Source organism: Clarias gariepinus, chromosome 16 (genome assembly GCF_024256425.1).
Source record: "Clarias gariepinus isolate MV-2021 ecotype Netherlands chromosome 16, CGAR_prim_01v2, whole genome shotgun sequence".
Taxonomy (NCBI): Eukaryota; Metazoa; Chordata; class Actinopteri; order Siluriformes; family Clariidae; genus Clarias; species Clarias gariepinus.
Window position 1 is genome coordinate 10,500,031 of NC_071115.1, and position 27,203 is coordinate 10,527,233.

Genomic DNA, 27,203 nt, shown 5'->3' on the forward strand with positions numbered 1-27,203 from the left:
GTTGGGTTAGGCTTCTCTCTTCATCTTTTACGATCCCGTCAGTGCCAATTTTTCACCCAGAGATTCATTGGATGAAATGATCACAAGTGAGAGAGCGTTGTTCTAAGAAACTCATCATGCAACCTCACGTCACTCATACATGTGGCAAATGTGCAAAAAGTGCAACCACTCACAAAAAAATTGCGTACACTTCTCTACTTTCAGCAAAAAAATTCTGTATATTATACTATAAAAATTTAACTTGGATAAATTTAAGAGTAGTCAGGGTGTTTCCATTTTCATTGCAAGTTACAGTATTAAAACTATAAGGTCTGCATGTTGAGTTGTTGTTAGAGGACAGTAAATCTGTACTGCTATACAAGCTGCACATTGACTCCTCTAAAGTATATTAAATTTTCATTTCTATAGTATTGTTCATTGAAAACATATAATAAAGTAGTTGCTAAAATGTGACAGTACTCAATAAGATTATTATCTGATTAAGTGTTTTTTGGGGAAAAAAAATTACCTAATAAGTGAATTATAAAAAGTTCATCTCATTATGATCGGTTTCAGATCAGGATTAGTGGAATATTAGAGTCCATGTCAACGCACTTTACAGGATTCTGTCCTTACTATAGATACACTGTGCTAATAAAATTGCTCAGACGATCCCATTTGGAATAGTCGGTAATAATGATTGAGAGATAAAGAGTTTACTGGTGACAGAGATTTGATAGGGTTCATTTAGAATCCTAATACGTGATATAAATAACAAACAGGAGGAGTTTGACATTTGATGGTCATAGTCGTTCTAGAAGTGTTAAACATCAACAGGTCTTTAAACTTTATGTTCTTATGTGCAGCACTCACTTCCTGTGTAAGATGTTTCTATGGAAAACACAGTATAATGCATCAAAATGAGAACATTTATATAAACCTTACACCCAGAGCTACTCCCAGTGCTGCTGCTATAGAAAACTCCTTTAACCAATCAGAATCGCGCATGAAACAGATGCGAGCAGAAATAACCTAACCCATTAAGACAGGATGCATGTCCTTAAGACTAGACAAGACATGAGCATGTTTCATTTGATGCCATCATTCCCAAGACATGTAACTAATGAACTGCATTGTTTTTTAAAGCTCTTAGCTTGGAAGAATGTTTTTAAAGTTGTGCTTCAGACGGTGACTAACAACCTGAGCGAGGCGAGTGACCCTGATGCAGAGTACACCAATTACTTCAGGAAAAACAACAAAGACTTTGCAGACTCTGATGTGCCTCCCGTGAGCACAACTAGACCCCTTTTACTCAGGCATGTGTCCCAGTATCGATCTGCTGAGCCCCTGTATAATCTTATGCTTAAGTGTTAAGAAACTCCTATATTTGCCAGTGGATTGTTTTAGATTGATAGCGGGTAAGAATGGATTTTATTTTCTAATCCACAATGGTATTGCGATGCTGATTAACCCAAAGAACAAGCTGAGGTGCACCATTCTATAAATATCATAATTAGATATTGAACTTTTCTGAATTTGATTACAATTCTTAACAATCTTTGTAATGGTCAATTGCCAATACATAATTGTATAATTGCCAATAATTTGCTCCTACAACACTGGATACCGTGTCTACTGCCAACCTGTAAACAATTTAAAGCCCTTGAAAACTAGAACACTAGAATAGTAGAGAACAATTGTAGCAACATTTTACCACCTCAAATCCAAACATATATAAAAAATGTATTTAAAATGTGTTTTGTGGTCTGTGAACTAATTTTAATAATACACAAAAAATAACCTGAGTAAATAGAAAATACAGTTGGCCCCATGTAAAAGAAAATCTCCCATGCTGACTTATGAATGAACTGTGAAAATTAAAAAAAATCTGCATTACATTTTACTTGCAATACCCAGACCTGATTACTACAGTCAGACCTGTTGAATCAAGAAATCACTTAAACTATAACCTGTCTAGTATTTGAACCAGCAAGATGAATGACTTAAAAAACTTAAAAAAACAGATGAGAAACAAAGTATTTGACATGTATCAGTCTGGAACCCCAGTGAGAGTCATTAACCACAAATTGAAAAAAAAAAAAAAAAACTTGGAACACTTTCTGAAATACTCAAACCAGCCCATCTGGAACCAATCACCATGCCATGATTAAATTCACATAATTTAGACTTTTCTTCTATTCTGATGTTTGATTTGAACTTTAACTGAATCTCTTGATTTGCATTTATGCATTAATTTACTGCCTCATGAGTGGCTTATTGAATAAATGAAATGAACTGCATAACTAAATGTGTTCCTATCAAAGAAGTCCGGGAATTTGTTTTAAATGAACTTTGTGGGAGAAATAGTTTTTCATACATATTTTGGATATTGTGGAATATGGAAAAAACTGCATATACACAGCATGTTTAACAGCAGCAGCAGTATGGTAAAGACAGTAAAAGTGGGTTAAGAAAGTTTGCCATTGGCACATGTTATATATGCAACAGACATTCAGGGAGAAATTATGTGATTTCCGTAACTGGGGGCGTATCCCAGTGGAGCTTTATTATTAGCAATGCCTGGTGGCGTCCTGACTCGCTAGCCAATGCATATCAAAATGTTTTGAATGTTTTTTTAAATAATCTATGAATATCCTACTGTAACATGCAATATTTCACTATTTCTGTCACTTGTACTAATGAAGGAATGTCTGACATTGTGTTCCCTTTGTGCTCGCTCTGAAAGTGTGGAAATGCCATTCAAACATTGTTACCGACCGGCATATTTTTGTTCGTTTCCCTTGAGAAACCCATATGCAGGACTCCAAAGAGACAGTAACCAGAGCTCAGGATCAAACATGAATCTGGAAGGCATGAATCCTACCACACACTGTGATGCTGACTGTGTATATTATATTACTGGGTTACGGAAATAAATCAACAACGGCACTGATGTTGACATCATGTTGTTCTTGCAATATGAATTTAAGATGAGATGTTTTGCTTAGATTTTGTTCTTGATTCAAACTGACCTTGGATCAAGCACTTATCATTCTCCTTCTACCTACCCTACTGTACATTTGATCCCTGTAGGTTCGATTCCTACCCCATGTTAGTGATATGCTAGAACCCAACAGCGTGCGCTAAGAATCTCAGAAGAATCAAACTGCTTATATAACACGCGCCATAATTATTCCAAATGTGGATGAATATTTTATGACAATCCTGTTTTTATCATTACTGACCCCTCTTTGTTATTGACTCCAGCTACGAGCAAGAAATTCGAACTCGATGTGATCTTATTGATTGCACAGGTCAGTCTCAGGGAGTCTGGCCAAATTACTCAGGCTTGCTTGCACAGCGTTTCAGACTTTGGATGTCTTTGACACGGAGTGCGTTTTTAGCACCATTCTCCTTAGGGGACGCAGTGCGGATATGCTTCTGCGGGTCTAAAATGAGTAAGGGTTGTTAAAAGGGGAAGGAGTAGAGTGGGAGTGGAATGCAAAAGAGATTACTTACTTCACTGTTCAGGAAGCAGTAAAACACCGACACGAAGAAACCCTTGAGAGACAAAACGGAGAGAGAACGATTACATCATTGTAGGATGCGTTGTAGAAGAAAAGTATGCATATATGTTTTACATAACCCGAATTGCAGGCAGGTTTTACTCTGATTATGAAGTACAGTTATTGTTTTTATTACTGGTATAGTACAGTAGTGCCTGAAAAAAAAAATCTAATTACCACACCATACTCCTGCTTAAAGTCAAACCATTCCCTCTTCTATCTCTTCACCTCTTCATAGCCATTTTAAAATCCTTTCAATAATAGACGTTCTCAATAACTGCATTGGATGATACTTATCATTTGTACATATAAAATGTGCTTTAGTACAATGGCTTCTTATACAGTAAGAATAGCATGCTCACCAATACATAATCTGTTTAGAATTTTTTTTTATCAGGTGATACAAGTGCATTCAAGATATATAAATTCATGAATGGTGTTTGTTGTATAAACTGTTGTATAAAAGCATTATCACACTCAAGGTCATGCTGTTGTACTGAATATCAGCACAGCTCTCTGTCTACATGTGGCATTACTGGAATTTATGGAACACATGCAAGGGATTAATACCACAAAGACTTAGAAGCACAGTAATACAGCTATTGAGTATTTTAAAAGGGCATTATTATTATTACTATTATTATTATTATTATAACACATCTTGGTATGATTTTTCTGGCAGAATTCCATGCTGTAAATCTCCAACATTCCAAAGGTTTTCCATTGGCTTCAGATCCAGTAACTAGGAACGGCACTCAGGAACATTGATCTCAGTGTCATGCTCATACTGTAATTTCATCATTTCATGTTCATCATTGTTCTGGAATAAGGGTGGCCATGTGGACATGAAGTGATGCACACAGTCAGCAAACAACACTCACACAGGCCATGGCATTCAAATGACTTTTATTAACAAGCCCAAGGTGTGCCAAGAAAACACCATTAGTGATAACCATAAAAACTTCACCAGCTTGAGCTGCCTGGCTCCAAGCCTTTATGCATTGTACTGGTCCCACACAAATGGCTGATTAGACAAGTCCATGAATGAGTTGCACTAATGCTAAGTGCTCAGTGAATGAGAGCATTTATAAATATGTGCTTCATAAATGGTGTTACCATGCAGTATTTGAAATCAGTACAGGGTTGGGTTATAGAGAACAAAAATAGCAAACAATTTCCTTTGAAGACTAAACATATCTCCAAACATATTAAGCCGAGCCCTTTTGAACACAGTACTTCGATCAATATTTCAATATTTCCAACAGAAAACAGGCCTCTCCCAATGAGCAGAGTTGTAAGGAATGAATTAACTGTTTTCATTTAAACCGTGTGTGACTTGCCAAGCCAGCATCGATATTATATAACTTTCCAAAATGGCAAAAGACCAACTGCAAGCAGTTTATTATTAGGCCTGTCTTTCACAAAACGTAAACGGTGATGTTAAAGTTTGACTGGTGCGAGTCGTCTTCTAAAATAAACCATTCCATTCATTTAATCTGTTTTATGGAGACGAATGACAAACTGTATAACACTTCCAGCAAAAATGAAAATAACTCATGTTGTGCCGTAATTCTTTCAGGACTTGCGAAAGGAGATTTCTTACTTGAAATGACTCGAGGAAGGAATTGAAATAGATGAAGACGATTTTGGAGATCTCGTCCTCTCCGGGGTTCACGAAGAAAAGCATGTAGGTGATGCCAAGGAGAGGTAGCAGGACCAGAGTGGCCTTTACCGCCTTTCTGTAACAAGACAAATGAAAAATGTCATTAAAGAGCACTTACAGATCGGTTCTGAACACATATACTGTAGAACTTGCTCAACATTAACTGATGTGTTTCTTGGCTTGATCTGCTATTCCTGCAAAGTAGATCAAGGACGATAATTTGCTTCTGCAGTCTAATAAAATGCAATGAGTCAGACAGTAAGGAAATGCAGGCAAACGTGACCAGAGGTAATAAAAACAAATGCATTCTGAATGTTTTTGCATGTTGCAGCATTACAATTTCCCTTCACTGGAGCTAAGAAAGGCAAACATGTTCCAGCATTACAATGCCCCATGCATAAAGCAAACAAGCTCTATGAAGAAACAGCTTCCCCAAGGTTAATGTAAACGAACTCGAATGGCCCGCATAGAGCCCCGAGCTCAACCCTACCGAACATCTTTGCAATGACCTGAAAAACTGACTGCACCCCAGACTTCCTCATCTCTCATTAAGTGCCTGACCTCACTAATGTGGCTGAACGAGCACAAATACCTACAGCCATGCTCCAAAATCTAGTGAAAAGCCTTTCCAGAAGGATAGAAGTTATTAAAAGAGTAAAAGGGAGACAAAACCTGGAATGGAATGTTCAACAAGCACATGCATGTCCACAAACTTTTGGCCCTATAGTGGACATTGAAAGTTTTGAAATGCTTGTTGGTCTTTTTGCATGTTAGTGTTTTCTGATCACATGCATCCCCATCTCTCTTCCTTTTTTCTCTTGAGCTCTTTCTAATGCCTTATATGGCAATGATCCTTATCGTTCACTAGACATCTATAAAACATTTTATAAAAAAGTTTATAAATAAACTTCCTATAGAAAATGCTCATGCTTTTTAAAGGAGTAGCAGATGCATGTGATATGTCCTGCATACTCAGGACACTTGTCTCAAGACTTATTTGGCTTAGAACTTAAACCGGAGAACATTCGAACACTACATTGTGCGTGTGTGTGGATGATTGTGTGACTTTCAATCAGCAAGACTTTAAGCATGTTGAAGCACAGCGGACAGATCTAACGGTTTATTCAGCAAAATCTTCATTTAAGCTTAAAACATGTACAAAATAAAATGAAATTGACAGTAAGACTGACATTAACATTAAGGCATTTGGCAGACGCACTCTCTATTCAGAGCGACTCACAAAAGTGCTTTGAAGTTTCCGTCATTGGATAGATCCTTAACTAGGTTACTCAGTCAAAGACTATTGGGAGTTTTTTTTTTTTTATGAAATTAAATGTAAATTTTTTTGGGAGGTGTGTGTAGGGGAGGGGGATTAACCCAAAATATGTACGAAACAGATAAGTCTTTAATTGTCGCTTAAAGATCGCCAGTGACTGGGATATACAGACATATAGAGGAACAGATTACTGAGTTCTAGGAACTTGCACTCAAAATGCACATTCATTGTGTACACAAAATGCTCCGTTTTTCTCATTCAAAGGAAATGATCATCTGTAGACCCTGCAAATAAATGATCTAAAATAAATGATAGCATGTAGCATAACCCATAATAAATGTTCAGTTTTAACGTTAAGTGCAGCACCCTGGCATTTCTGAGGAAATCTGTCACTTCGCTGCAAATCGATGTAAAAGTGCTCAGGTGTGACCCAAAACTGACTAACAGACTGCCAGGTTGAATCTTCAGCCAGTGTTTGCAAATGTGACTGTGCTGCAAATGTGACTGTGCTGCGAATGAGACGTGTGCCCTTATAACTGTGATATTGACAGAAACTAAAAAGAAACCTTGTTAGATGGATGTAATGAAATTTACACCACCGGTTCCCCAATTGCATTTATCTTTTGTGGAAGCAGGTGTACGTGAGTTCTTTTGCTTTATAGTTATCAAACTGCAAAATAAATAAATAAATAAATAAAAAAAATACTCCTTGATCGATTGTAGGAGCATCATCAGCAATGAAGGCTGTTGGCCTACAATGTAATTACTGCAAATGACAGAGCTTCATTACTGTCATCAAACGATGGCAAACGAATCAATCAGATTATACAGAAGGAATTTAATCATCGGTTGCAAGCAAGAGACGATAAAGATGAATACAGCATGCGCTGCCGATGATGTTAAGATGGATGTCACGCAGTCTATTCAATACAATGGCACTAAGTACGATTCGGTTTGAACCCCACGAATTATTTTGCCACAGGACACTGAATGTGCCTGTCAAGTCGTACATACATAAAAAATAACTACAGGCTGTCATGAATTACTGAATACAGGACTCACAGAATGACTGACACTTAAAGACAAAAACACACATACTTCGAATTGCTTTCCATTTACCTTAAAGGAGACTATTGTATGTTATACAGTACATAGAATGCGGTTCTTGCAAAAGTGTCCACCCCTGATTTATTCTGGGTGGAAAAAAAATTTAATCTGAGAAATGCACTTTCATGAGAACCTCTTAACTCAGCTTTAATAACCAACTCTGAGACTGAGACCTTGATGACACTTATCTTGTGTTGCTTTACTTTAAAGGAAAAACAGCCCCACGGAATTTCAGATCCTCCACCGTACTTGACACTAGAGAATAGATTAGTTTCTGTATACTGTATAACTGTCTTTCTTTTTTAAGTTAAGCTTTTATTTGTTAAATATACCAGACATTTCTGCACAGTAAAATTCTTTATTCTTCACATATCCCAGCTTTGTTAAGATGCTGGAGTCAGAGCGCAGGGCTATTATAATGAACTCCTGGGGCAGACAGGGTTAAGGGCCATGCTCAAGGGCCCAACAGAGGCAACTTGGTGAAGCTTTACGTAAAAAAGTTTCTGCTACTTTCAAGACCAAAGAAAGGTCCAAGGTTTCCTCCCACAATCCAAAAACATGCAGATTGGGCTATTTGGCATTCCCAAATTCCCCATACTGTAGTGTGTTAATGTTGACCCTACCGTGGCTGTAAAAATTAGAATAAACACATGGTCGCCATCGGCTTCCACAGTTCCTAGCTGGACTACAGGAGGTTCCCAGATGAATAGGTGGAATCCAAAATTATTTGCATGGGGAAGTTAACTATTGTCAACTATACCAGAGTAACTTAAGGTTACCCATCTTTACCATGGAAGCAAGTAATTCTGTAGCTAACTAACACCTTACATAAATAAAATTTCCTTTAGTAAACCTGGTTAAGTTACTGTAGACCACTGTAGTCTTGGCCTCTTTTGGCTCACCTGTACTGAATTGTCTCCGATGTGGTAGAAGCTCTTAGCTTGGTCATGAGGATCCTCACGATGTTGAAAAGGAAAATAAAGTTGATCTGTACAAATGAGAGGAATATATTTTGTTATTGGGAAGAGCTGGGCAATTATACATATGTGTCAAAATGTAATATTTTCCTATATAATAATAATATTTTAAAAAATCACTGGTGGATTGCAAACTCTTAAAACAGCTATTTTAGAATAATGGGTTATATATGAGTTAATTCTTGAATCTAGTTTTTCATCATCACTGTCATTCATACATGAGGCATCTCGATCTAAATTTTAATTACAATCATTTCTAAAAAGCTACTGTATAGGTTTTGGGTTCCCCTTCCCACTCTGGCGACACAGGGTGTGGTGCGTCAAGATCTCTGTAGTGTGTACCATGGTGTCTGTCACTGGAACTCCTCTGTGGGTTGCAGTCTTGTCTATCTGATGCATCCCATTGTGCCTCGATCAGATTGGGATCTAAAGAATTTGGAGGATGGATCAACAACCTTGAATTTTTTTCCTGATAAGCCGTGTGTGCCGCAGTTTGTGATGCGCCAGGTGTTCTGATACCTTTCTGTTGGAGCCAGTGTTGACTTATTATATACTTAAATAATTTATTATATTTTTATTGTGTAGGTCGTGAGGGGTCTTGGGTGCCCATAATCCTGACAGTTTACTGGAGTAGAATTGATACATGTAATGGTTTTCAATTCACCTGGCAGTGATAGATAGATAGATAGATAGATAGATAGATAGATAGATAGATAGATAGATAGAAAGAAGAGTATAATTTGTATTTAAATTACTTATAAAAAGTTTTTTTGTGAATTTGTGGAGTTTGCCTGACTTAAATGGTAGTTTTTTCCCCTGCTTGAACAGGATTGAGTTACTATTAGATTTGTGCTCTATGCTGTTTCCCTGCCTTCTAGATATTTTCCTTGAATTTCTAATAAGGCAAAAGAAGCAACCTGAATTTTCACAATTACAGACACAGCATATGGTGATTTTTTCCCTTTGCTTGACTGTTTCCCGTTATTTTTAGCTTGAATGTTTTAATTAAGCTCACCCCATTCATAAGCACATGCCTTATTTCTTATTAATTAGACTTAACTATGTAAATCACTATGAAAAAAAAATAAATGAAAGTTTTATGCTAAATTTTTACTTTGACACCCACAGGGCTCTAACATACCAGGAGAACAAGAATCATGGGGCCTTGGTAGATGTAGTCAGTATAAACACCAGCTCGCTTTCCAAACCAGCACCTACAATCAGACAGAACAGAAATGCAATGAAGTCCTTCAATTAAATACAGAAAAGCATCGCATTCCCGAAATGCTTACCGAGAACCTCATTCAGTTGATTCTTTTCATCCCTGACTCTATTCAACTACGCATGGCTAAAATGCCTGCCCCATTTCTACAGGCACTTGGAGTGGAGATGAAACAATACGGAGATTTAGAGAAAAGAAAGGTGTGACGATGGAACAAATCCAACGAAGTGATTACTTCAAAGAAAAAAAAATTGCTTTTTTCTCCCCCAAACGTGACTAAAAGTTCAAATCAAAAGCAGACCCTCTTGAGGAAGAAATAAAGACCAACAAAAAAAAAACTTTCACCAAGCCAAGATATACTACTTGATCAAAAAAAGAGTTCATTCCGCCATCTTTAGCTTTGAGTACAGCACACGATCATTCCTCGTGCTCCCAAAACCACTCTTTCACAATTGGAATCCTGGAATATGCCATTTGTCATCAGGCAGAAAAAAACTCCATTGATGTGATAACCTGGTCGTTCAGTACATTCAGAATCCAGACCTGAGCAATGAAGCAATCCCAGATTATAACTTTCTCTAGAGGCTTGTACAGTGGCCACTATGCATGATACTGTAGGTGTGATACTTCATGTGCTTCCCTTCATCCGCTGATGCACCAATTACTCTGAAATAGGATCAATCTGAACTTATCAAACCACATGACCTTTTTCCATTGCTCCAAAGTCCAATCGTTACAGTATGCTCAGCAGAAAATTAAGCCTTTTTTCTGATTAGTTCTACCAACATGTGGTTTCCTTATGGCCACATAGCTGTTTAATGCCAATTCTCTAAGTTAACTTCGCCAAGTGTTCAAGTGATCTTCATTCATAACTTTCATAACCTGAGTGTTCAGGTTTGTTGAAGGGTTGTTAATTCAGTTAAAGCAATTTCACATCTCCTTAGTTGTTTCCTTTGCTTAATGCAGGCCAATAATCCAACCCTTCTAAAGTGGTGACTTTTTTTTTTTTTTTTGGCCAAGCAGTGAATGGCAATATTTGTTTATCAAATAATCTCTGTTCAATGGGGCATTTATTCACACCATGTGTGTGAAAGAGAAGGAAAGAAGTTGGTTCAATATGCAGTTTGGGAATTATGATCTTGGAATAATTTGCAGATTAACATGTTTAGATACTAACAAACTTATCCCATGTGCATATTTGGCTTTTGGGTTAGTGTAAGAGCATGTGTGTGTGGTTGTGAGTCAGTTCTCCAGTGTGAAGCAGATGAAACGATCGCCTGGCAGTGAGGACTCCGGGAGGTCAAAACTATGAAAAGCTGATGCATGCTGGCTGCCAAAATCAATTACAGTGCAGCTTTAAATGCTAACAGTTTTGCTGATAATGCCTGCATGGGAATTTACTTCATGTGCTGCTTATTGTGGTCAAAAGCTTAACTAAAGCTGGAAGTCTGGCATGGGACAGTATGTGCGCGGGAAATGTCTTATCGTGATTCAGTGCATATCATGAATAACTGCTCATTCCTTCACAAAATAATCATTTTATTAAAAGGATCCAGGAAAGGATCCCAACTGGCCAAAAACACATACAGTATACGGTACAGTGCAAGAGTCTTGAACTACCACTTATATGTTCATATTTTGCTTCCTAAGAACCAGACTTTCATGTATCTTTTAAGGTAGTCTTAAGGAATGTGAATGTTTGCTTGTGTACGATGGACTGCACCCCCCCATCCAGGATGTACCCCACCTCATTCCCAGAGTCTCACTGACTCCCTGAGTCTCCATGATAAGCGGTATAACGTGAAAAGGGACTTGAGGAATAGTTCTCCAGGCATCCAGGACCTTTTTAGCTTTCAATTTCAGTCCATGCACTGTACAGTACCTGACCAGTTTTAGAGGAATGTTTTTTGTTTGTTAAGTCACACAGTGATCTATGAATCAACCAAGCATAAAGAAATATCCAATATCTAACAGGTGCAGATGACGACAGATGATCAGGCCGGTCATTAGTGTACTGGTGATGCTGAATGCCTATTGGTGGAAACAGACGAGAGGGGAAATGAGGTCGCTGCTGAGGTTGTTACCTAAACGACCAATTTTTTAAATGGGGACTTTTCAGCCTGTGACCTTGAAACATTTGCGCCCATTTCTTTCATTTAATCTACATACGTAAAATAAAAAGTGTAAGGGTGGCTCAAAACTTTCACACAGTACTGTAATTTTTTATTACTTAAGGAAAGAACACATTGCACTTTTATAGTTCCATTTAAGGAGTTGTCCTTACAATTATTCCTTTAGCAAAGTCTCTGTTACTGTCTCCTAATGGTAATAAGACAAGAAAAATACGGCTTGTCATGTTACAAAAATGCCTTTTGTGAGTTGACCTCCGACATTATGGAGCTGGCCGTTGGGACACCTACTAAAAATTCTCAGCAAATTCCAAATCAGGAAAAACTACTGTGGCAACTACAGTACACATCATTTTTCAAGTGTTGCACCTGCCATACAATATTCTGTTCAAGTTCCTGGGTAATTTGTTACTATAGAAACAATAATGTATCAAAATAAAGGTATTGATTTGAACTCTGCAGAAATATTGTACCATCAGAACTGCTGTTACACGTAATCAAAACCTTCTTAGCAATCAGAATCAGGAGTTTATTATGGTTCTAGTAATAATCTTTATTACTTCAATAAAAAGGATTGTCTTTGGTGGACAAGTGTTCTCAACTGTCTATTGCAAGAACAGCTTAGTTAGTTAGTTAGTTAGTTAGTTAGTTAGTTAGATAGATAGATAGATAGATAGATAGATAGATAGATAGATAGATAGATAGATAGATAGATGTTAAAAGAGCAGTAGAACGCATGCATAAAAGGCACTTACTTTTCATTGTCGTAGTACAGCTTACCAATGGCCCATGCAACGATGATAGGAAAGGGAATACCTGTAAAAAGAAAAAGACATCCACTATCATTATTGTCACAGCTGAACAATAACAATAAACACCACAATTACTGTAATGAAAGCGCCACTAATTAGTGGCACCCATTTGGTCGCATACTGAAGGTTTAATATGGCATTCACATGCACATTTTAAAGTATGAGTGGCGTTCAGGTCAAACCAGGACATATTTATTTTTTTACTTTTTCCAGAATAACAGAACACAGTTATAAGAGGAACAACTTTATTTCTCTATATCCCCTGCTACACTAATCCTAATGTTTCACTAGTGCTTGGAAACCCGTCAAGGTAGAAAGTTTTCTCTCAGTACAGCAGGGCCATGATGGGACTTGCTGCTTCATATCTGAAACGCCAGCCTCTCAGCGTTTCAGACGTCTGGACGTCAGACTCTGAAGAATCATAATGATGTTAGACTTTCAGGAGAATTTTTTTTTTTCTTTTCGATTGCCCCACTTTACTGTATTGATTGCTCTCGGCAGCAATTGAGCACACATGGAGAGTTGCATACTTACACTCAAGGCTCTAGGAAAATAAATTATACCCTAAAGCGTTCTAATAGTAGGAATCTACAACATAATAGCATGGGTTCTTCTTGCAGTCTAGTTTCTTTCTAGGAAGGTTTCTTCCTTGTGTCACCTCATGAAGGTGTCATTTTCCTTGTCATTGTCCTCAACTGCTAAATCTATAAATGTATATACTGTAATTCTTAATGTATATTTAGAAGTTTTATTTTTGTGAAGCTGCTTTTCAATTGTTGAAAGTGCTATACAAATATAATGACACCGAATTGAATCATTTCATGATCTACTAAACATCAAGACCTATTGCTGTAAATGAACCATTTAAATAAGATAAATCTAAACCTCGGCATACGGTGCCCTTAATAATTTTTGTCTTAAAGAATAACATTTTTAAGGAATTTGCCCAAACATCAATAATGTATCAAAATTAAAGTTTTTCCGCCGGAAAGGACGTTGGAGAGACGAGTGAGCTTAATTGCTGCCCTATTCAATGGCTGGGAGTACTTTATTTTGTACACAGCATGTATAGCATGAGCAGCACATTCACATGAGAACCTACATCCAATTTAGCCTAAGCATGAACCGCAGCACATTTAACACGTCACACACACCCACACACAACATGGCCGAAGCCACTACCCCAAACACCCTTCCCCAACAGGGTGAACACATAGAAACCCCCGCAAGGCATGCTGGTCGTCAGCCGCCGCCACGCCCACGCTACAGTATGTTCTAGGCAAGTTTTTGTATTTGTTTGCGTCAGTGTAAAGCCAAGTAAAAAAAGCTTTTTTTGCATTTTGTGCAAGATTCAGTGAAGATATAGCACCATCACAGTCTCATGAATGTTAGCAAGGATGGTTGCAAGAAGAAAAGGGAGCCACTCTTAGTTTTGGACTTACAGGAGGCGGTGCATCATAAATTAAGTTTAAGTGAGGTTTAATGTCCATTTTTTATAATTTACTTAGTTTACATGCTTTTTCTAAATGGTTTGAATGCTTTTATATGCAAAAATATGATTATTGTGTTGAAAATTGGTAATATTGGTAATATTTTTGTGTGGCTGGAACGGATTATCTGCAATTACATTATTTTATATATAAAATGCAATATGGATTTTCGCCTTAAGAACTCGCCTCTGGAATGGATATAATTTGTATGTACTGTATAATCTGAGTCTGTGGAAAAATAGTCTTTTGTTACATCCACAAAGCAGCTGACTGATGCATGGAATAAGCATAAAAAATGACTTTTTAGCTTCATTTGATCTTTACAAATTTAAGCTAATTACCATCACTACAAAACATAAACAAAAACTGATAACTAAGATGTGTCTCATGGCCCCTTTTCAATGATTTGTAGTAAACAAACTTTAAATGCATTATGAACATTAAATCTGCCATTTTTATCAAAACTTAAAATTACTGCATTTGATTAGTAAAAGTTCCAAATGATTGTGAGTACTCACACCAGCCAATACAGATGAACATCCACTTCCTGAGCTTATCGGTGGAGTAAGTCAGTACGATGGCTGTGTGAAGATAACAGCCCTCACCGAACATCCAGAAGAAGTTGGTCACATGAAAATAATTATATGCTGCTGTAACCAGTCTGCACCAGATCTGTCAACAAGACCAACAGAAAGGAAAATTGTATAAAAGCATCCTTGAAGCGGACACAACATGACACAAACATGTTTTTTTTTTCATAATCGACAAGATCTTAAAAAGCTTTTTTCAGTCATGTTTTTTTCTGATTAGATTTACATTCCTACATATTTAAATACTTCTTCTAACAATAGTAATAAAACACATTCACTTTCATTTAAATGCAAAAAGAGCGAGGGAAAGAAAAAGGAAAATAGTCGTCGTGCAAACGGATGGAGTTTATTTGAATAAAGGTGATTTCAAGTTCAAATGCTTTAATGCAGAGAAATGCAGTTGATTTCAATTGTTAGCTGAGTAACAATTCAACCAAAGACAAATGCATGACGAATCAATGTCTCTGGGATATATAATGAGTATTTGAAAAATTTTAATAAGAATGTAAACACTATTAAAACTGTTTGCTCAGGTTAAGGAGAAATTCCCCCTATAATTAAGAAACATAGCGATGACCCGCTATCTGTCTCTCTGTCTGCCTATCCATTCAAAAGCTTGTTCAGTATGTTTAGTATGTACTGTAATGTGTGAATATACTGTATGAGAAGCGTTCAAAAAGTCAACCCTGGACTTGTAATCTCATGCAGTCCCTTGGGGTACCTACAGTATGCCTTTGACAGCACAGACATTTGCTAATCTGCAGTGAGTTGAAGGAATGGTTTGACATGGCAGGCCAGGATTTTTTTTGAGCACATTGTCACGTATGACAAAACTTGGGTGGAAACAAATCGCAACATGTATCAAAGAGAGAACAGACTCCTACAGGATGAAAAGACACCTCCCCTCAAAAAATTAAATCAATTGCACCTGCAGAAAAAAGTACAGTATGACAAGTAGTTTTCTTTTTTTTTTTTTGGTATCAATCATGGGATTTTTTTTTTTTTTGTCGTGCCAGTGTGAACAGTAAATATTACTATCAGGCTTTAAAAGATGTGCATAACACTTTTAAGAAAGAAAAATGGCTTCATTATCACAGGCATTCAATTTATGCAAGAAAATGTACAACCTCATACTTCCCACCACACCACTTGCACATGACAGGAACTCTTATTTACTCTCATTAATCCTGGTTTGACTTGAACGTCCCATGTCTTATGACAGTATAGAAAATTTGATCTACATAACCATATCTTACGACTCTCTCTATTCCACAGATGTCTGCACAGTGGATGGCATTAAGCCCACTGCTGCCCAAACGTGCAAACATAGCTTCCTAATTTTTCAGCCATATTAATTCCTTAAATTAATGTGTTAAATGCTGGTAATTATCTGCCAAATCATCTATTTGTAGGAATATAAGGCATCTAATGTAAACAAAGAAACTCAGGAGTACAATTTGGGTGTATGTGCTGCAATAGCTCCCCATGCTTGGTGGGTTTCCTGTGTACTCCGACAGTCAAAAGACCTGCAGATTAGGCTAATCGGCATTCCCAAATTGTCCGTGCTTTAGGTGTATGCCTGTTCCAAGCTAAATGTAACTCTAAAGTATTATAATGATTTTATACTTTCAGGAGAAAAAAATTATTCCCGATTGCCCCACTTTATTGATTGCTCTCGGCAGCAATTTAGCACACATGGCAGGTTGCATACACACGCTGTAGAAAAATAAAGTATACCCGAACAAATTCTAATAGTAGAAATCTACAACATAAGACTTCTATTTTGGCTGTTTATGCTTGATAATAGTTCACAGAATAATTTGTTTTACAGAGCAACCTCTTTTGGAATGAAATAATCACTTTGGACGCACTCTGCAGTCTGCTGTTGACAACTCTATTAATGACATCACGTCGACAGTCTTGGACTATTTATGCCGTTGGACCCTGAAGCGTGCTCATTTTTTATTTATTTTTATTTTTTGCTGTAATTTGGAGCATTTTACAGCAAATTGATTTTGCTTCTTAGAACAGGTATGCAAAATATTTTGCTGAAACTTTTGTCAAAAGTCAAGCCGGAGCTTGTAATGAAATTTCTTGCAGATGAAGGCATAAAACTGATTGACATTTACGGAAAACTTCAAGTCCAGTATGGTGGTGAGACTCTTAGCTCCGTGGTTAAACATCTGAATGTTTTGAAGGAGGCTGTACGTACAGTATGTGAATGATAATCCTGGCCTCAGAGGTGGCTTGGAGCCCACTGCAGTCTTTCCCGTAAACATTTAGTGAATCGTCAGATAGCATGTCACTAACTCGCAGAAGAGAGGGATCTGTCTTTGGGAACTGCTTTTACAATCATTTGCAGCACCACTTGCACATTGTGGAAACTTGGCTGTGGGTTATCAACACGTTTCCCATACAGTCCTGACCTCAGTCCAAGCAATTTCCACATGTTTGGGCCATCAAATGAGTTCCTGGGAGGTCAGGATTTCACGTGAAGATGTGGAGCAGATCTTATTACTGAGAGAACTTTTTTCTTAGATGGTATACAAGCACTAGTGAAATGCAGGGGATAATGTAAAAAAAAAAAAAGATTAAAAAAAAAAAGTTTTTACTCTTATAACTGTGTTCTGCAAGTCCCGGTTGGACTTGGACCCCCTTATACTTGTGTACTGTAAATGTCATTCAATTCTAAATAAGCCTGAAATATGAAAAAATAGTGAGAAGTGCAACACACTGCCATGGCTGCACTTCTGTATATAAATACTTATAGTCATGATGTGAGTTTATACTTTATATAAACTTTAATAAATGTAACAGCAAAAATTATACCCAGTTTAAGTAAACTTCTTGATTTGAGAATTTAAAGCATAATTCAGCTTTTATCTAGTTATTTATGAGCATAATAACACTTTTGGTGGCTTAGTGGTTAGCATTTCTACCACGTGTGCAAAAAGTATGCCTGTGTGCATGGAGTTTGCATGTTCTCCATGTGCTTGGTGGGTTTCCTCAAGGTGCTCCAGTTTCCTTCCACAGTCCAAAGACGCACAGAATAGGCTAAAGGGCGTTCCCAAACTGCCCGTAGTGTGTAAATGTTCACCGGAGGTCCTACCGTGGTCGAACAAAATAGGAATAAATACAACGGCTACCACTGACCTACAGTACATGGTACCTAGTTGTACTACAAAGGTTTCAAGATGGATGGATGATATAAAACATTTGCTTGAGAAGAGCATTCAGGATAATTCTTCTCATTAGGATTAAATGTTGGGGATTTTGAAAATATATTAGATTAGAACTATGCAAAGTAACAGGTGTCATGTTAAAAAGTGGAATACTGAATATTCACTTACACATTGTTTCACATGAGAAAAAATGCTCTCAGTTGGAAAGAATTCAAATAGGAAAAGTTTTAAACTTGCTCACCTGAAAGCATTTCCCCAACTCTTAATCGTTCCCAGACATCTCATATCACCCATCTGAGCATTAGATACTACTGGAGTGCATTTCTAATTACAGAGCTATTAGCATACAGGCCATTAATTCCATTCTGTATCAGCCATGTTCGAATAAGTGAAATGGAGCAAGCAGAATAAATAAGCGGTGGAAGTTTGGAAGCCATATGGATTACTTTGACTCCGAATTTAGCTTTGTCTTCTTACTTCGTCACCACATTTTTAAACGTGGAAGCAAGTGATAAGTCATTCTTCCCTTTTCATGTTTTGTAAGATTTCATCTCTTAGAGTTAATGCCACTGTTTGAATTGTGATATCTTTATTAAAGTATATTAAAGTCTGACGAAACAAGGCTTTTTGGCTGTGTGATGCCTGTGCCATGGCTCTAAATACAATAATCTATAATTATCGGCACCCACCTTAAAAAAATAAATAAATAAACTATTGTACACAGCTGGGCAAAAAAATAAATAAATCAGAGAAATTTAAGGAAATTTGGAATTACTTTAACTTGTCCCAAAGCATTATCACAACCTGGAAGTATAGTCCTGAACTGTCAACTTTGGAAAAAAGAAATGAATGAATTTTAATAAAAAAAAAAAAAAAAAGAATTAAGATCACTTGGTGAAGTTGCATCATATACTGATGAAAAAAAAAAGCTGATGAACTGAATGTACTGAACGACGTCAATAGATTTAATCTGGATGTTTTTGTGAGATCTGGATTCATTTATGAATAAGACGGCTTTCTATAAATGTCTATTGATCTATTTCATTATACCTCATTTAGCTGGTCGTGGGGTGACAAATGTTTTTGATAAAGTTGTCTTCTGGATATTTTTTTAGACATAAAAAATCACTCACTTTCACTAATTCATCGTCTATACCGCTTTGTTTTGTATACAGGGTCACAGAGGACCTGGAGACTATCCCTGGAGATGGGGTACACACTCTAGATTGGGGTGCCAATCCATCACAGGGCACACAGACACAAAAACAAACATCATATACAATTTTTTGTAATTACCCCCTATTGTGAAGACTTGAGAGAGGTCATTTGGAGTCATGTCAAAAGAAAGCAAAAAAAGTTGATAGATGGATCAACCAATCTGGTCTAAATTAATCCATTTTACCCATGTCTAGTGTTTACTTTTTAATCTTTAATGCTGTAAACAGAAGCCTTTCCTTGGCGTGCTTAAAATCTTAGTGAGAAGCTATAAGAACCCTGACCTCTTAATTCAAATTGCAAACACTAATTAGTCCCAGGATGTACAGATAAACTACATTAAACTGCACACAGCAGGGTGTACTCTACATCGAACATGTGGTGACCAATTTAAAAACATAGAGCTGTAATGTCAGTGCGAACATACTTGTGTTTATGCATGTCTGAAAGGTTCCTTTGGGCTTCGCATTGACAAGGCGTTATGTAATTAATTTTCTTACTTTTGATAAGTTCATTAAAATAGCAGGCAGAAGCAGGGGTAATTGACTAGCCTAGAGGCTCATCTGACAGCTACTCAGGGCTCAAGCTGTTTAGATGCCCCTCCTGACATCTCTTTCTTTCTAATTTTTTCTTACACGCACATACACACACTATAATGTAAATGCTTACTAGTACGCCAGGCAACATTGCACATCGGAGACAGACTGCAGAAAGGTGCGTGGTGGCAAAGTTGGGCATTTTAATCAAATTAAAATGACACAGACAGTGTGTGTTTGTGTGTGTGTGTGTTCATTTAAGAAAGAGAGGTAATGTAGGTGGAGACAGTGGGCACAAGGCTACTGAGTCAGTGCTATGCGTGGGAGAGGAACTAAAAGAGAATGAAGGTTTGTATTAGAAGCAGGCGAGATGATGTGAAGACTTACAGCACACAACACATGCAAATCTTTAAAGTCCTCTGTGAGTGTGTGTGTAATTTAAACTGAAATGGTATTTTAAAACCGTATGTGCATTTTGCAGAACTGAGCATAAAGACGTGAGTATAAAGTCCTCTCGTTAATATCTATAATAATACCATAAAAACTATTTAAGACAGAAACATTGATGTGGACTAATACATTGTATGGACTAATTTAGATTTAGATTTCTTTCCCTCATGTACAGGTGGTGCTACTGTAGAGGCACCAGTAATAAAATGGCTATGGCTATCTACTGAATGAAGGAGAAAAAAAGTCTGGTATGTTTTCAGGTATCGTGAAACTAATTTGCCTAGTTAAAGTTCAACAAAAGTTTAAAAAGAAATATAAATGACATCTAAAAGGTTAAGAGTATGAAACACTCCTATGCAAAAAGTTCCTTCCAGTGTCTGCGATCTAAAAATAATGGAAAACATGGAAAGTTCTCAAATGACAGGAAAAAAATAATTGTTTTAAGGTATCATCAATCACCTCGAAACAAATGGGACTTAACTGATAAACACACACACACACACACACATTGATCAAGAATCATCCAGAAATCTCACATACCAGCCTGAAATAGCTTTTTGCACAATATTTATTACCTATTATTTGCACAAGGACTGTTTTTATATCTTCGCTGCTAATTGCTAAACATGCTAGCTGTTCACAGCTCACTACTTCAACTCATTACCTCATTACCACAGTATTACACATTTGCATGTGCACTTTATGTTGTCTTCTTGTACAGTACTTACTTTTGTGTAAATTTCATAGTGTTAATCTGTTTTGTCTCGGCTAGTCAGCTAATTAGGTGCCTTAGTTAGCTAGTTAGCTTTTGTCCATTTATGTTGTCCCTACTGTTTGTGTAAAATATGTTTGAAATCATAAAAAGATTACTGCATAAAAAGAAAAATCATACAATATTGTACAGTATTATCTCATCTAGGCCAGAAACTTTCTTGCATGCACCAATAATTATAGTGTTTGCATGGATCGTTCTAAAGTTGCGGATCAGTGAATAGATCTGTACTGTAAGTGCACTCTAACTCACCACGTTACTCTCATGCACCTCTGGGTTCATGGTCAGCTGAACCACGAACCACGTAGCATTGCGGAGGATGAACGCCGTGATCAGGTTCCAGTGAATGATATTCCGAAGGCAGCGGATGCTCCTGCACACACGGAGAAAATTATTTTAATTCTTTAAACTGCTAGTATATCAACTACAGACTAAATCAATCCCATCTGGTTTTATCAATCTAACTTTCAGTTCATGTGTAAAAATATATCTTGTGATGTACACTAATCAGCCATATCATTACGACCACCTAGGTTTTGGGTTCCGCTTGTGCCACCGGGACAGCTCTGGCCCCTTGGGGTATAACTCCACAAGACCTCTGGAGGCGTGCTGTGGTGTCTGGCACCACAACATTGGCAGAAGATACTTAAGGTGTTGTGGGTTATTGGGTGGGGCTCTGACATGTTTGTCTGGTGTGTCCCATGAGGTCTCAATTGGAATTGGGTCTGGGAAGTTTAGAGGCTGGGTTGGTGGCCTTGGGCTCTTGGGATGTGGTGTACTTTTCTTTTGTGGCCAGCACAGATTTTTCCTTGGTGGAATTTCCTGCATTGGCCTATCTGTGGAATCTGTTCTTTAGAGCCTGTGGACAAGCCTTGGGTGCCTATTATCATGTAGCCTGTTTACTGGTGTATCGTTGACAGTGGTTGTTCCATTCACCTTTCAGTGGTATTAGTATTATGTCTGATCAAAGTAATATTCATGACATATTTCTACTACTACTTCACGACATATTATACATGCTTTGTAGTATTTCTGCAATGAACTATTAAATTAAAGTATGACCCAAATAGTGCATTAGTCTTAATTTTGCTGTATGTTTATGCAAACTTCACAGTCAGATATAGGACATTTTTTTTTGTTAAAACATTCTATCAATTTCAACTAAGATAAAATGATGCTATGTGGTTATTTGTCATTTCTACTTTAGCAAAATGTTATTGATGGCTTATAATGTAGCTCAAAAGACGTTAAGACCTTATAGCATTGTTGTCGTAAAAAAATAATAATAATCAACCTTAACATTTTGGGGATTATTCACCATACACACACATACTGTACACAAAGGAACACATTCACCCCCCCTTCAATAAAGCACCTTTGGCCTGTTTTTTCACTTCTTTCAATGCTACATAAACGTTGTGGAAATTGGACTCGGACGTTGTTAAAGACGTTTCTAGGTTATGTATGAATGCCTGTTGTGTCTGTGTATTATGTATTCAAGTTTCAACAACAGTGACTGAAAAGAAGTATCTAGTATTACATTTATCTGGTGTCCATCCAAGAATCAAGTACATCATGCACTGACCATGGCTTCTGTCATGACCAAGAATTATATGGTCATGTAATGCATTTTTTATTCAGTTTAAATAAAGCAGTTATATATATCACAGTTTTATATATATATATATATATATATATATATATATATATATATATATATATATATATATATATATATATTATAAATCCAGGTAAAAAAAAAAAAAAAACAGAACACTAGCTCATGTTAATTTTTTTTAAACAAGACATTAATTTAAGATTTTTCACTTAAAGGTTAGGTTTATAAGCACACTGCTCCAACACAGCTGCAGACAAATCCAGGCAGAAACCACAGACAGGCTGAGCACATTTACTTCAGTATGCTCTGAAAGCTTCCCAAGGGTTTCTGCTTGTATCTTTAGGCAGCTAGGATAAGACACATCCCCAAAAAAATCTTTTATTCACATCTTTGCATGAATATTTAACCATGCCGCTTTTTGTGAAATAAATGAGAAAGTGCTCACTGTTTGACCTGGTCATGCAGTCAGTCGATTAGGCTTTTAAAAAATTAAATTATTTCCATACTTGTGTAAAAAAAAAAAAACAGTTCTCTACAAATAATAATGTTGAACAGTTTGACTGTTAATTAACTGCGAATGAGGTACGACCTTCTTTTCTTAGACAATTGTTGACTCAGACTTGCAGCTCAAAGACTTGAGACTTAAAAAAGAACTTGTAGTGCAGAGACTTTTCAGAAACTTTGCTATGAAAAAAATAGCTCAAAGACTTGTGATGTGACTTGGACTTGTAGCTCAAAGACTCTCTGTCTTCTGTTTAAAGACTCGAAATATACCACATTTTGAAATTTGACTCTGACTTTGGTTCATAGATATAACTTGGATTTGTAGTTCTAAGAATTGATCCCTTATGAAAAAAAAAAATGGCAAAAACTTAAAAATAAATTTTATATATATACAGTATAAGAAACTAGTGCTTATATTTATCAATATATTGCAATATATGAATTGACATATGTATGGTATATATATATATATATATATATATATATATATATATATATATATACAGTATATATATATATATATTGCAGTGAAGACAAAAACCATTATATTTATACTTACAGTATAGTTGTTTTATTGAAACATTGAAACTTTATGCATGTTTAAGAATTATACACACACTTTTACTTTGTCGGTGTGCTTTGTGCTCTGATTAATGCCTATAAAGACCATTTTGTTCGCACTACATTAAAAAATTCAAATTTTATTTGTCACATACACAGTCATACACAGTACGATATGCAGTGAAATGCTTGTATGACCGCCAGTGACCTTAAAAAGAAAATAAAAACTATACATAAGGAATAAATATTAATAAAAAGAAATACGAAGGAAATAAATTCAACTAGTAAAATAAAATAAACTGTACAAATAAGAGCATAATAAAAATATTACAAAATATAGAAATATAGGAATATGGAGGGGGCGGAAGGGAAGGAAAAGAACATATAAGCATATTGTAAAAATATATAAAGAAATAGATATATTTAATCAAATTGAATATACAGTACAGTATTATGATTTTGGACTACAGCTCTTTAAACCAGTCTAGTAGCTCAAGGATCTAATGTTTTAACTGGATCATCACCACATTTAAGACAATTTAGAAATGCATTTGTCTTTATCATTTATTAACATTAGCTACATTTACATCTAGCTGAATATCATTCAGGGTAGGTTCCATGGAAAGACTCTGGAGACACAGTGATCCCAACCCTAATGAATGAATGAGCAGATGTGTTAAAACAATAGTAGTGTAACTGAATTCTGGGCTAACATCCTATAATCCCAAATTTTACAAGTAATCTTGCCAAAATTTTATCATGTGTGCATCTTTCCTTTTTACCCCCCACATATTCTTTTTCATATTCTGGATCTTTCTCGGTTGTCTACATCCTCAATCTGCTTTTGGCTTTACAGAGATCAATAACACACCACAGATCTTGTCTACTGATCGCTCTGTCTCTGCCTCCCTTGCTCACACCCACCCACGCGAGAGCACGAGGAAAAAGATGGAAAAACACTTAATGGGTATATCTCACTGTCAGCATGTATACGTGTGGTGACCTGGAAAAACCATTCATACGGAGAAATCCTGACATTTTCCACTATAAGCGATTTTAAGGACTATATGTTTTCCTTTACACATATTTCAGTCACAAGCAAAGCTACGGCAGCTTACAGTTTGGAGTGAAATGGAGAAAATTGCATTTAAAGAGTGTGTTCTAACTGCACTAAAAGAGAGCAACACACTGATTTATCGATTTCACACATTGCATATGCAATAAATTAGCTAAAAGTATAAAAATAACCATTTGAAATATATCTATTTTTATATCAGCCTTTATTCATAACATATAGCCAGAAACATCAGCTTTTATTCCGTGTTTAGATTCCACTAATCAACCACCAATTGCTTTAATCTACTCATGAAATGCTGCACATATCTATAATTAGACCTTTACAATGGAAAATGTATAAGCACTTTGTTCATCAGCAGCATCCACATCATTCCTATCACCTGAGGTAAGTCACTTTTGTAGTGTCGTCTCAAATTGTTATGCTATTTATATCCATGCCAAAATAAAACCAACATTTACTCACTCACTCACTCACTCACTCACTCACTCACTCACTCATCTTCTATCCCACTTTATCCTGTATACTGGGTCGCGGGGGCCTGGAGTCTATCCAAGGAGACTATCCAAGGGCACATGGTGGGGTACACCCTGGACAGGGTGTCAATTTATTGAAGGGGACACATACACATATATACACTCACACTCATTCACACACTTTGGGAAATTTGGGAACACCAATTAGCCTAACCTGCATGTCTTTGGACTGTGGGAGGAGACCTGAGTACCCGGAGGAAACCCACCAAGCACAGGGAGAACATGCAAACTCTATACACACAGAGGCAGAATTGAACCCGGACCCTGCAGGTGCAAAGTGACCAATAACCCACCTTGCTTCCTTGTTTATTTCATTCAGGGCTTTTGTTCTTCTGTTGACTAGATTTCCAAGTTTTATAATAGGACATTTAAACATTTTAAACTTTAGTCCATTATGCTACGACATGTAACTCAACAACTTAATTAAAGTTTGACGTTTCATTAACAGGATTAAATTTAAATGAGGTTCTGGAGTAATTTCCTACTTTACAGGTACGTTGATGTAAGTTTACTTTTGTTTAGATTGGCCATGCCGGTGTTTTTTTTAAGGCTTTTTTAAGCAGAAATACCTCTGGTTTTGTACCAAACTCAGCATTTGTTTTAGTAATTTTAGCCCTGTCTAAAAGCAAATGTCAAGTTCTAATTTAAATTTAATTTTATTTGTGACATACACAGTCATACACATTAGTGATTAAGCTAGTGACCTTAAAATCTAAATTATCAATAGAAATAAAAATAAATTAGGGAATGGAATGAAGAATAAAATATAAAAACTTTTTTCTAAAATATAGAAAAACTGTAGAGAAAAGAACAATATATTAAATATGGAATATAAAATATATTTGAAAAACCCACCTATAAAAAATATACACAATAATGGCTGTACAAATATGCAAAATGTGCAAAAGTGTGCCTCGCCCGTGCTTTACTTAAAAAACATCCATCAATCTTTCCTGTTGACTGAAGAGTTTATTGACATGATAGAGGTGATTCTTGGTTTTAATTAATCTAATTCATTTTTTAGTTTTTTTTTTTTTTTCAATTAAACTATTGATCTCTTAGAGAATCTCATTCATGACAGTTAAAGTTTAATAAATAACAAAAAGGCCCACAGATTTCCCTCTTTCATCTATCCAGTACTACAGTAGCAAAGAAAAGACATTAAATTAAACACAGATTATAAACTATAAACAGATTATAAGAACCCCAGATTGTAAGCTAAAATAATTGTTTTTTTTAATTAAAACGGATGTTTTTGGTGCGGGTGTTGGGATTGCCGATCTTGTGATAGAATACTCCCACCAAAGATAGACCAAGTCCTGTTTTTAAGGTCAATTTTAATTCATGCCTTCATTTAATTACATGGCATGAAGCATCCGTCCAAGTTCAGCAGGGACTTGGGGAATATGCTCTAGTGTTCAGTTACTATAGCAGCATGGGAAAAAAATCCGATTGGCCTTCCAATTTCACCTTCCAACCCTAACCCTAGAAAACCCATTTGGTTTAAAGGAATAGTAATGATTGTAAGTCATAATTTTTTTTTATATTTTGAGAAATATAATGCCTTCACTGAGTTCTTTAAGGTGTTGCTATTGAATGATCATATGACTGCATGATGTGACATCATATGACAGTACGAGACTCACTCCTCTTTGTGGCCATTTTATTGTTGCATCATTTTTTATTGCTGATAAGATGTTTAAAATGCACAACAGACATTCTCTTGATAAACTAATCCAGTCCATATAGAGCTTTAATGAGCAAGCTTTCGACATTTTTATCATTGCAGACTGCAGATCAAAGCCCAATTTAGGTTGCTTTCTATTCGCAGTGACGTCTAATGAGCTTTCCTACACTGCTTCACACATACAGTGCAATACATTTCAAAGGGAATCAATACATCTCTGGTGTCCGTTAAGCTCCTTATGCATTTAATTATTAAA

General features: G+C 36.4%; 1 protein-coding gene across 1 annotated transcript in view; it reads right to left on the minus strand.

The window, feature by feature from the left end:
- The window catches only part of crhr1 (corticotropin releasing hormone receptor 1), a 101,318-nt gene that overhangs the window by 8,113 nt on the left and 66,002 nt on the right, over window positions 1-27,203 (minus strand). The window contains exons 7-13 of the mRNA XM_053515274.1: window positions 21,219-21,339; window positions 14,740-14,893; window positions 12,675-12,735; window positions 9,710-9,782; window positions 8,494-8,579; window positions 5,149-5,284; window positions 3,499-3,540 (exon numbers count right to left, since the gene is read on the minus strand). Coding sequence (XP_053371249.1) covers window positions 3,499-3,540; window positions 5,149-5,284; window positions 8,494-8,579; window positions 9,710-9,782; window positions 12,675-12,735; window positions 14,740-14,893; window positions 21,219-21,339 — 673 coding nt within the window. The remainder of the gene's footprint in view (window positions 1-3,498; window positions 3,541-5,148; window positions 5,285-8,493; window positions 8,580-9,709; window positions 9,783-12,674; window positions 12,736-14,739; window positions 14,894-21,218; window positions 21,340-27,203) is intronic.